The 12,988-nt window shown below is 42.0% G+C and overlaps 1 protein-coding gene across 1 annotated transcript; it reads right to left on the bottom strand.

Moving 5' to 3' along the window:
- Positions 1-5,476: 5,476 nt before the first annotated feature.
- LOC135201146 (uncharacterized) lies at positions 5,477-7,474 on the bottom strand. Its single transcript, XM_064230025.1, has one exon. The coding sequence runs from the start codon at positions 7,472-7,474 to the stop codon at positions 5,477-5,479; it is 1,998 nt and encodes a 665-aa protein (XP_064086095.1).
- Positions 7,475-12,988: the final 5,514 nt, after the last annotated feature.

Genomic DNA, 12,988 nt, shown 5'->3' with positions numbered 1-12,988 from the left:
CATGCCGATACTTTTCCCTCTGATATTCTTCACATGCAACAGCCACGTCCACACAAATCTTACTTAACCAAGGTGCAAATAGTCTCTTTCATGCATTCCCACAACTTATTCTTCCCCATGTGCCCAAGCCAATCATGGACCAACAGGCACATACTCACGGCCGAGTCACTGGTAAACACTGGCACATACATTTCCTTATCATGCATCCTCGACATCGCATCCGCAATCACATTCTTACTCCCTGACATACTCAAACCTAAAGTCAAACTCACTCAAATCCTCAATCATCCTCATACTCCAAGCATTCACGCTTTCTTTCTTAATCATATACACTAACGGCTGGTGATCCGTCCGTATAACAAATCTTACCCCATACAAAAACACTTTCAACGCTTTCTCACAGAATCTTATAGCCGCAAGCTCTCTCTCAACTACTGAGTACTTTCATTCCGCTTTATTAAAGGCTTTACTTACTTATGCTATCACTCTTAAATTACTCTTCTTCATTCACCTCTTGCAACTGTGGTAAGCATCCCCCCCATACTAAACTCACTAGCATCTGTGTAGAGCTCAAGCCTACTCGCATTCTTGCCATAATCCAGGAATGTCAAAGGCGACATCCATTGCAGCCTCCTCTTTCAATTTCTCAAATGCTTTCACCATTCGCTCATCCCACTTCAACTTAGTGCAATTTCTCTTCTATGTTCATTCAGTCAGCGACTTTCTTATCCCTGAACAGTCCCTAGCAAACTTCCTTCCAAACTAAATCAAACCCAAAAAAACTTTCAACTCATGCACAGTCCGGGTTCATGGAAATTCTCTTACCTCCGCATTCACCAACATGTATAGCAACCCTACGCAATCACCCTCATGTGTACCCTGCACTCGCTTCTACCCAGTACGCAGCAACGAGGCCACCACAAACTTGCTCGCATCCACACCTTCAACCACATATTCACACTTGTCACAGTTGGTAATCCAGAGACTACCCAGCCATTCAACTTTCACACTAACAACTTCCCGATCTCGCATGGCACTTTCAAGCTCTCTTTTGCAACCAAAGGCACCCCTTTCCATACTTTACTGTCTATCCCTCCATCCCTATCCGAGTACAACTCCCCACGTACATTCCCTTTCAACTACAATTCAATCATGTTCGCACTCAGATGGACCACCATTCCACACTCCTTCAAGAACTTATACCCTAACAACATATCATACTTATCATTCATTCCCTTGACCACACAAAAGTCACTTTCATCCATCAATACCCCCTTGATAAATGCACCGGTGTATGTGTGAAGCTCCACTAGATTGGCAACAATGAGTCGTTTTGCCGTCGTCTGCTCATATGTACTTCAGAAATATCTGTAATTTTTCAGGGTTAATTTGGTTGCAAAAAAGGGATAATAGACATGAATTAAATAAAAATTTTGCAGTAACAAAATAAAGTTAAACTAAATAATGAGTAAAGTAAACAATTAAGGAAATAAAGCTTTGGAGCTCATAAACCGTGTACTCGTATACTGCCCGTAACTGCGTTTGTGGAGTGAGCGCGTAGGAACCAGGAACAGCAACATAATTCAAGTGGAATATGGAGTGAATTAAAACCAAAACATGTATAATTACAATAAAATAAGCACTAAGGAGTTTCATTTGTGATGGCAGTAAGGATAACACTAATGGGAGATTCATAAATCCAGGACAGAGTGAAATGCTTTAATAAAATTCATCTGATAATTCTCAATATATTGCATTTTATGTAGCTACTAAGAGCATAGATGCATAGTTTCATGAATAAATACACTAAAATCAAAGAAAAATACATATTTATATCCATATGACAAAATAGCCGTGTTTATAACCTGCTGTACATATTATTGCATTGTGTTTTATGGGCAGAATATGACAGCGATATAATTTTTGAATATTAGTGTGTACTCGGTTAAGTGTGTATGTTACAGATTTAGTTTTAACACATTTGGTTTATACTCATAGCAAGCCTTATGGGCGAACTCATTCGTTTTACAAGCAATAAGTGATTTTACCTAATAGGTGCCAGGAGTCGGTGGTCTTATCGATGCCATTGTCATTTTAATCAGGAAATCTTCGACAGCCTTACGAGACTGCCGAAAATACAAAAGCACTAAAGAGTCTTGTATAATAGCTCAAAAATTATTACGCAAGACGTTTGAGGGAAGCTTGTAGATCAGAAGTGTAGTGTCTTGCAGGCACTTTCCTGTGACCAGGTTTCAGTAAAATTATATCTATTTTTTATGATGCCAATGTTGAAGGGCCAGGAACGTCGATAATGTTTAGCAGAGCTTTCTTCCTCTTCTGCACTTTCTGGAAGCCTTCATCCAGAAAGTGCAGAAGAGGAAGAAAGCTCTGCTTAACATTATCGACGTTCCTGGCCCTTTGACATTGGCATTGAAAACGACCAGTAATAAGGAATTCCAATCACCATCAAAGTTCAGAGCAGTGACCACGCAAGGCCAGATGTCATATGCAGCTATATTGGCACTAAAAAAAGAAGTACCCAGAAGCAAAACTTCAAGCCAGACCAAATCTGAAAGGAGAATTCACCATTTCCCTGAAGGATCAACAATCTGCTGAGTTGCTAAAGAAGGATCCCTTGTGCCTCCTGCTAGACCCTGCTTAAAAAATTACAAAGGGGATGATTTGTAAAGTCCCCAAGTATAAAACCATAGACCAAATCCTACAAGTGCTGAACATCGTGAGTGCTACAAGAGGTAAAGCAAAGACTGGAGAGGAAACCTTGAAGGTTGAGGCCACCTTCAAAGGGAAAATATTGACCTTGCGATCCTCAGAAATTACATACAGGAGGCTTCATACCAGAACCTGGTCACCACAAGAGTGAGTGCTCATCCCACCATATCTGTGGAATATGCAGCCAGCAACACGACACTGGCATATGCCTTACCAAGTTTAAGGCAAATGGCCACACTGTAGCCCAATGCCCAAACTGCAAACAACAACACCATGCATGGTTTAAGGGATGTTCTGCTGAATTGGAGAGGATTTGTGTCGTGAAAAAATATGTGCACAATTTTTTTTCAACCTGAGTCTGCCTTTGGATGCCAACTCATAGTTCCACATCAGTCAGTTGGCGGCAAAATGGCATGGTTCTCTCAGTAATTTCATGAATTACTATGCTTTTTATTACGTCAACGCCAACGAGTTATTGAGAGTAGTAATATTAATATTGAAAGTAGTAATATTAATTTTGATGAGATTGCAATTGCTATTGCAAGAGGAAAATAAGCTGCCAAGGAAAATCATAAATTGTAATTTAATGGCTAACTGGCCAGCCAGCTAGCATCGAGAATCACTTTCTACGTCCTTCCTGCTCTAGATCTGAGCTGAGGTGGGCATCTGTGCGATCGTTCCTGTATTTCCGCACCAAAAATACGGCCTCCACCCTGAGGCAGTTGTAATGAAAGTAAACACTTGATGACAGATTCCAAGCTTTATTCAACACATTACCAAACTACCACATTTGTAACAGAAAAACAGACAACAATAACTAACAACAATCATGTACACATGAACACAAGCACATAACTTATGACAATCATGCTACAAAACATTAACATTAGAAAACATAATAAACAAAACATCATAAAGAAATAGTTTGATAGCTAGGACCTACCACAACACGTGCCACCATTGTAAACAATGAGTGGAGTGTTACCAAAACGAAAATGGTAGTGATGATCAGTGTTGCCAACAAATAATAATACTACATTCTACCCTCCTAGAAAAATTCACCGTTAAACTAAACAAATGTATTGGTTTAATCCCATCCATAGCGATCAGGAGGCCTTGACACACAAGTGGATCTTCTTAGCTCAGTGGGCTCACTGGGCACATGAGAATCACGGTTATCATGAGATTGTGAACTGTCATGAGTTTGTGCATCCTTCACTTCAGGTGTAACATGAGTTTGTGCATCCTGTACTCCAGGTGTATTTGGGGACTCCATCTCTTAACGATTCAACCTGGTGTACAGGAATCGTTGCACCCTCAGGACTTGGAGCTAAGTCACGAGTAGACACAGTTGATTCTCTTCCGTCTGGATAATTGACATTTGCATACATTGGGTTTGCATTCATGAGTTGAACCTGATCAGTTAACGGTTCATGTTTGCTAGACCTAACATGTCGTCGCAATAGTACGGGTCCAGGAGTCAAAAGCCATGATGGTAATGTATTTCCAAGACTAGAGTGTCGCTGAAACCTAAAGAAATGTTCATGAGGGGTTTCATCGGTTGCTGTACATAAGAGCGACCTAACTGAATGCAGAACCTCAGGAAGTACTATCTCCCAGTGTTGAGTCTTCAAGTCACGAGTTTCAAGTATTAAACAAATAGATTTCCCAATAATACCATTGTATCTCTCAACCTGGCCGTTCCCCATCAGATGATAAGGTGTTGTTTTGCTTGTTGCAACCCCTTTCTGAGAAAGGTACATTTTCAGTTCCTGGGACATGAAAGAAGGACCTTGATCTGAATGAATAAAACTAGGCATTCCACAAAGGCTAAAGATAGATTCAAGACATTTGATCACTGTTTTAGAATGCTTGTTTGGACAGGGAAACACAAAGGGGAAACGTGAATATTCGTCAATAACTGTAAGAATGTACTTGTTGTTCGTGGTAGAGGGCAGAGGCCCCTTGAAATAAATACTAAGACGTTCCATTGGTTGTGTGGCCTTTATGAGGACTCCTTTTCCTGGACGATGGAATTGCGGTTTTTGTTGTGCACAGATTTTACAAGAAGCACACACTCTTTTCACGTCATCTGTTGAAAAGGGAAGGTTTTTGGATTGCACAAAGTGCAAAAGACGAGTGAACCCAGGATGGCAGAGGTTCCCGTGGATGTCAGTGAGATTCAACATTAAAGAAATAGAACAACAATAGGCACGAATCAGGGTGTCCGGTGCAATATTCTGTTTCCCAGGACGATACTGTATGGTATAGCTGTACGATGCCAGCTCCAACCTCCACTCTTGTATCTTGTTATTCTATATTTTAGTTCTCTTCCTGCTGTCTAACATGAACATCATGGATCGCTGATCAGTAATCAGAGTAAAATGACATCTCGCTAAGAAATGGCTCCACTTGCGAACAGCTTCAATAATAGCTGTAGCCTCCTTTTCCACTGCTGGATAATGCAACTCACTGCCCTGGAGCGTTCTTGACATGGAAGCTACCGGCCGGCCACCCTGGTTTAAGACTGCTGAAACAGCAACTTCCGAAGCATCACACTCCACAACAAAGGGAAGGCTCTCATCCACAAAACCTAGTGAAAAATCCATAAGTTTTTTTTTAAGGAGTTAAAAGCAGCTAGTGCTGGCTCACTCAGTGGAAAAGTTTTTGTGTTCACTAAGGGATGAATCATATCAGAAAAACCAGGGATCCATTTGGCATAATATGCAAACAACCCTTGAGCTCTTCACAGAGACCCCATATTTGTGGGAGGCGGTAATTCTTGAAGGGGACTTAATCTGTCAGGGTCAGGCTTTATCACATTATTACCGACACAATACCCTAGAATATTGATTTTAGGAACTGACACAACCGATTTCACTTCATTGAGGGTAAGCTTCCATTTCCGAACCACCTCCAAGAACTTTTGAACGTTTTCATCATGTTCAGCCTGAGTTAATCCACCTACAGTAATATTATCTAGATATGGAAAAGTATCTTTGAGGTTCTTATCTTCAACTAGTTTGTCCATAGCTCTTTGGAATGCAGCTACACCATTCGTGACACCAAATGGAATCCTACAAAACTGAAACAATTTCCCTGCACCCTCAAAAGCAGTGTACTTCCTCTCACTCTCTTTAATGCTGATTTGGTGATATGCACTCTTCAAGTCGAATGTGGAGAACACCTTATATTTTGCAAGGTCATGCACCATATCCTCTATCCTTGGGAGGGGGTATGCATCTAGTTCTGTGTATTGGTTAATGGTCTGGGAATAATCAATGCAAAGTCTCTTTTTGTGCCTGCCAAGTGGATCTTTGACTGCTACAACCTGTGCTCTCCAAGGGGATATACTTGGCTCAATGATACCTTCAGATAGTAAATGTGATATCTGGTCTTTTACAAACAGCTGGTCATCCTGGCTATAGCGTCTAGATTTAACTGCAATGGGTTTACACTCTTGAGGCAAGTTTGGAAACAATGACGGTTCATCGATATCAGCTGTTGTTAATACACAGACAGGTTTGGCTCCAGTTATTTTTAAACTTGGTTTATTCCCTCCATATTGAAAAGTTACGCTCTGGTGATGCTTTTGAAAGTCATAACCTAAGATAACATCACAACATAAATCCTTCAGGACCCCGAGCTGGATATGAGGATATCTCTGATCAAGATGCACTAAGTCTGCTGTAACAAACCCAGGGGAACTAGCATTTAAAGATTTTGATGCCATTGAGACTGCTGTACCTACAGGAACTATTGTTAAATTTAGTTTCTGTGCTAGTTCCTCGCGTATAAAACTATCTGAGCTACAAGAATCAATTAGTGCCTTCAATGAATGGCCATTTACAGTGATGTTTGTAGCTGCATGTGAAAGATTCTTTGGATAAGTGGCAGCTATTGTAAGCAAAGTGGGGTTATACAATGCAGCAGTAGTACTACCTGAAGCCTTTGATCTACAGACTTTTGCAAAATGACCTGTTTTACCACATTTGTTACATTTAACAGTAAGTGCAGGACAACTCACTCTACCTGTACTGTGGAGTGCATTACCACAAAAATAACATTTCCTCTTAGATAAGTAAGCAGCAGCAACAGCTGAATCTCCAGGTGAACTTCTTTCTGCTTCTTCTTTTGTTGGCTGCTGCTGCTGGTCACCACTGGGCTGTGCCTGCCGCTCTGGAACTAAAGCAGCAGTATGAGGAATGGGTGGAGATGTATACGCGTCGGGCCTACACTGAGCAAGATCCAACATACGAGCTTGACTGTGTGCAGCCTCCAGGTTCAGTGACTTATTTTCTAGTAGGCACTGACGAATAAATGCTGAGGCAATACCATTGATAAATGCATCACGTACTAGCTCCTGCCAATATTGCTCAGCTGTGACTGCCTGGAAGTTACAATCTTTGCTTAGCTTATGTAGCTCCCTCAGAAATTCGTCAAGGGATTCTCCTGACTGCTGTCGTCGTGTCGCCAAAACATGCCTAGCAAAAACTTCATTCGGCAACTTGATATAAGCACTCTCCAGTTTGGCAATTGCACTCTCAAAAGTACTACAGTCTTCAACGAGTTCATACACACTCGGGGACACACAATTCACTGATCCCCTAAACTTGTCTGGTGCAGCATCTCCACTATCTTCTATGAAGTTGGTGAATGTTTTATGCCAGTGCTTCCACTCTTTGGCTGCAGTGGGTGAGCTGGGATCTGTGTACAGTCTGGACGGCTTCAGCAGCTTGGCCATGATAGGTAATGTGTTAAATAAATTGTAATGAAAGTAAACACTTGGTGACAGATTCCAAGCTTTATTCAACACATTACCAAATTACCACATCCGTAACAGAAAAACAGACAACAATAACTAACAACATTCATGTACACATGAACACAAGCACATAACTTATGACAATCATGCTACAAAACATTAACATTAGAAAACATAATAAACAAAACAACATAAAGAAATAGTTTGATAGCTAGGACCTACCACAACACGTGCCACCGTTGTAAACAATGAGTGGAGTGTTACCAAAACGAAAATGGTAGTGATGATCAGTGTTGCCAACAAATAATAATACTACAGCAGTCAGTTGGTTATCAGAATTCATGTTTCCAGCTAGGGTTTCAGAAGTTTGTTAGTTAAACATGCATACACTCTCAGTGACGACAAGAGACATAATTATTGATCGATTAACGTATATTTAAGTGATAACTGACTGTGTGATCACTCAGGTGTGATGAACATGAATTGGAGCAGGGAGCTTGTGCAAGTTCATTTTTGTTGAATAGTAGGTACATAGCCATGAGATAGGTCTTTATTTTTGTAATAAGATTGTTAAAAACTAAACAACCTTAATTCTGTTGTCCTTGTATCTGGGCTGGAAGGTGACGCCTAAGGTAGGTCTATCACACCGAGAACATCCGGCACTTCCAGTGAAATTGGTCACTGAGTAAATCGCTACATTAATTTTGGTCTTTCAAATAACTGGATAGACCTAAGCAACCAGACTCAGAACAATGATGGTTGAATTATGCTCTTTAGAATATTACTGTTAGGCCACTGACAACTGCCCTCATGCCTCACCTAGAACGAAGGGGTGGAGGTCGAGATCTTTCATAGGCTAGGTGGATATTGAACATAGTTCATTTTGTTGTCCATGTTGAGGGCTTTGTAATTTAGAACCAGTCTTTCTGGTAAAGTAACTTGTTCAAATTGTATCCTCCGACACCTACAAAATGGCAGCCGCTCTTGAGACCCAAGTAGATTCTCTCATAGTCCTCTTGACTGCCACACTAACATGTGTCAAGGGAATCTCTTAGACACCCAGAATGTGAATGTGTATTTATCGAGTCCAGTCAAATTTGAACCAGCCCTTGAAACTAAAATTGTAAAAATGTTAGACAATGCCAGTCAAAATGCACTCCTTCTCGTCAATGGAATCGGTGCCTTGGCTAGCGTAATGCAGCCAAAAACGTGTTTATCCCGCTTGAAGGAGATACCATTACCAGTATTTAAAGGTGAAAAGAGTGAGTTTGCTAACTTCAAAGTGCTGTTTGATGTTCATGTGCATTGACGCACTGACTTGGACGATGTCACAAAATTTTCTTATATTCTTGTATCTTTAGCAGAGGAGCCGCTCAAAGTAGTTCAGGCCTTGAGCATAACTGCAGCCAAATATAGTGTGGCTCTCGACTAGTTAAACAAGTATACTATAGAAACCAGCATCAGATGCTGGTAGCATGCATAGGTGATTAGCCGATATCTTCATGCCCAAATGTAATTATATTGAGTTGAGGAGTTTTGGCATTGAGCTCACTGTTCTTATCGAACAAGTCAAACATCTCTGTGGGTCCATGTTGGGTCAGGGAATGCTGCTTAGCTTAATCAATCAGAAATTATCACAGTCAGGTATATAAACAAGTCATAGACTTTCTGCGAAAGTGCTATTACAATCTGACTGAGCTGTTTGAAGCCTTAGATTTCCTCATACGAAGTATGGGGGATGGTGCACTCCAGAGATGAGAAAACTTGTCTCAACCATTGCGATCAAAGGCATTGGAAATCAACAACCCCCACGCAGTCTCTTGTTTTTTTTGCAATGGAAATCACACTGCACTCATCTGTTCAAGCATATGAACATGGCAGCAAAAAAGCACCAACTAGTGCTATCGCAAATATGTTTCAATTGCTTTGCTTCTGGCCACAGTAGTATACAGTGCAGTAGCAAACATAACTAAATTGTGTAATGGATGCCATCACAGTTTGTTTTGGGAAAGAGGCAGTTGTAAATCCTAGTCTGATACGCCTTCAGCAGCCAGTACAAGTTTCCAGTTATCCACAAAGCCTTCTCCACACGTAGTTTCTCAACCCATCAAAAGTCAGGGGCAGAGTCGTAACGTAAATCAAAGAAACCAATTGAAAGAAAAAAATTAAAAACATTGTGTAAATGCTAAGATGGTAAAAAATAAGCCTTCTGCTGAGTTGCCAGTGTATCTCATCTAGCAAAGCAGCAAGAACCACATGTATATATTTGTATGTAGAATTTCCTGGCCTTTCCACTGATACATAATTCATCAATGTGTGTCCATTAAGTCCTTTGTTATTATCCTTTTATTGACTGCTAAGAAACACAAATTCTTCTCTATCTGTGTGTGAGTTGTGGACCTCTGGGGATTGGGCATTCCGTTTCTGTCTGCACACTGCTATGTATACTGCCTGCCCAAGTAATAAATCATCAGTACAAGTTCCATTTTAATTGAGACCTCACAACTAGTGACCTGAGGAATGACGGTAAACATCAGTTTTGGCTTTGCTATTAACGGACTCACTACAGCCGCGCTTACCTTCAGAAGCCTTTAATAGAACCTTACGGCGACAAAGTTAGGCTTCTGAAAGCCCCTTCCTCGGAAAACCACCCACACCACTAATGGACTAATTACAACATACCTCCCCAGGCAAGTTCTGGCATGTTCAAACGGTTTGGCCCTGCCTTTATGATTCACATTGAACCGTATTCAGAAAGTCATTAACTGAAACACATGGCATATAGTGTAGACTTCTGACAAACCCCAAACACCAATAACGGACTAAATATGGCATTTAATTCGCATTTTGGTGCGAGAGTCAAAATGCCAAACACAGAACCAAAAATCAAAATGAGGACCCACAGATCCTCTGCATCTCCCTCTTGCCTTCGAAAACCACAGTAACTCAGGAAATGAAGCTACTGCCACTCCCATGGCAAAACACCGCGTCATGTACATTTCTGCATTGGCAAGGTCACAGATGATGAAATCAAAGTAGATATCACCATGAGGACACTGCCTGAGTGTTTAATAAAATTACACCTTGGCTAGACACGCGGCCAGAAAAGATATACCACACACTCATCCCAGAAATGGCCCAATGTGCCCTGGACCTGATGAACCAGCCCCTTGGGGATGCATTGCCCAAGGATGCCTAGGACAAACTATGAGGTCTCCTGATGCTGCCAGACCGCGACTAATCCAGCAAAAGAAGGGAGATCAGCCTATAGTGAGAAATATTCCTGCAGCACCTTCCTCAGGAGGTGAGGGTGCAAATCATGGAGGCAGACACACTTCCAATGGAGAAATTGGTGATCGTCGCACGCGAACTCCACAAGGCCACCAAGGCCTCCAAGCATGCCACAGCACCCGCAGCCTGCAGGCTGATAGAAGACAAGGAGGGGGATACACACGCAATACACAGAAAAAAGGTGCCGTCGCAGCAGCAGAGGACATGGACGAATCTAGCCTGGTGTTATTTCCACCAACAATTTGGGAAAATCACCAGAAACTGCAGAGCTCCCTGTATGTTCCCAAAAATGCAGAGGGCAGCTACCCATAACACCAGTGGCCACAAACAACAGGGAATCCCAACAAGTGGGATTCCTCATCCATGACACAATCTCGGGACACTGAATGGTGGTAGACATAGGAGCCATGCAGTCGGCCTTTCTGCTGTCGAGAGAGGACTGCAACCGCCCGCCTAACGCCACGGCCGCACAAGTATCCACAAATGGAAGCCCCATCCGCTGTTACGGAACCCAGACCTGCAAAATACCCATTCTGGGACATAAGTATGATTGGCCCTTCATCATCGCGAACGTCAGGTTCTCTCTACTGGGCGCCAATTTCCTGGCACAACACAGCCTGCTGGTGGACGTCAGCCGTAAATGCCTTCTAGAAACCGGAACCTGCTGCTCCCGCCTGCTCACCACCAGCCTGGGAATGCCCACTGTATGTGCTGCCACCTTGTCCAAATACAGCACCCTCCTGCACGAATTCCCAGACGTCTTCAAGCTGGAGCTATGCCAGGTGCCAGGAACATAGGCCAAGCACGGCATGCACCACCACATCACTACCACGGGCCCACCAACACATGCCAAGTTTTGCCAACTGCCACCCAAGAAGCTCCAGGATGCTAAACAAGCATTTGTAGAAATGGAGAGGATGAGTACTTACAAAAAAGCATCAAGCCCCTAGGCATTCCCCTTCTACATGGTGAAGAAGCCAGATGGTTCCTGGAGGCCCTGTGTGGACTATCGTCTATTGAACCTGGTGATAATGCCTGACCTTTAACCCCTGCCAAACATGCAGGACCTGACAGGAGCCCTATACGACGCCAAAATATTTACAAAAATGGACCTACATAAATCTTATTTTCAGGTGCCAGTACATTCTGACGACTTTCCAAAGATGGCCATCATCACGCGTTTGGAATATACACCTTCTCCTACTCCACCTTCAGCCTTAGGAATGCCAGGGCCACATTCCAACAACTGATGGACAGCATCCTGGGGACCCACCTTTCTGTGTCTATGTCTAGGCCATGCTGAAATGTCTTTAGGAGAACAGGTTGGTTGTCAGATTCGAAAGTGTTCCTTCGGTAAAGAGAATGTGGACTTTCTAGGGCACAAGGTCTCCACAACGGGCATCCTCCCAATGACCTCCAAAGTAGAGGCGGTAGACAACTTCTTCCCTACACCAAAGATGTTCAAGTCCCTGCAGGAGTTCTTCAGCATGGTCAACTTTCCGGAATGGCAACGACTGTATCAAGAGTAGCATTGTCTGCATTCTATAGCACTTTATAATCTAGAGTAATTATACCACTAATGAAGACCAAAGATATAAAAGTCTATTAAAGTCAGCATAAGTTTGAACAAGTGAATGCTGTCTTGTCTGCAGCTCATCAGATCTGGAATGGTATCACAGGTGTCTACTTTTTTACCTTCAGACATACGAGGTCAGGAGATAAGCACCAGTGGCGGAATTAGGGGTGGGGACGGCCGCCCCACCCCTTTTAGTTATGAATGACCCCTCTAAGAGTGGGTTATCATCAAAAATCAATGTCGGCAAAAATCAAAACTTATAAAAATATATTAAAAGTAGTTGTTGTTCTTGTTGTTGTAACAATAGTAGTATAAAGAATAGATTTTCAGAAATTAAGTGCAAAGTAAAAAAAATAAAAAATGGACGATGAAATACGAGAAAGAAAGAAGAACAGAATAACAGGTAAATGTGGAAAGTAATGGAACAAAATTCGTATGTTGCAACAGAGAGAGAGAATCTTAAAATGGATGCGCGCAACAGTCAATGTTTATAGCAAGTCTGCTGGATATCTGGCAGAGTCTTTTAGAGTTTCCAATCTCAGTCTGTAACTGGTTTCCTTCTAACAAGTATGATATTTTACAGGTTTTTCATATCAACGACAGTAAAAGTGCCAAAGCTCGTCCGA

Source organism: Macrobrachium nipponense, chromosome 28 (genome assembly GCF_015104395.2).
Source record: "Macrobrachium nipponense isolate FS-2020 chromosome 28, ASM1510439v2, whole genome shotgun sequence".
NCBI classification, from domain to species: Eukaryota; Metazoa; Arthropoda; class Malacostraca; order Decapoda; family Palaemonidae; genus Macrobrachium; species Macrobrachium nipponense.
The sequence above is the reverse complement of the archived record's forward strand: the minus strand, read 5'-3'. Positions and strand labels throughout refer to the sequence as shown.

Coding starts and splice junctions, on each gene's coding strand:
- LOC135201146 (XM_064230025.1), bottom strand. CDS start 7,474: ATGGCCAAGCTGCTGAAGCCGTCCAGACTGTACACAGATCCCAGCTCA.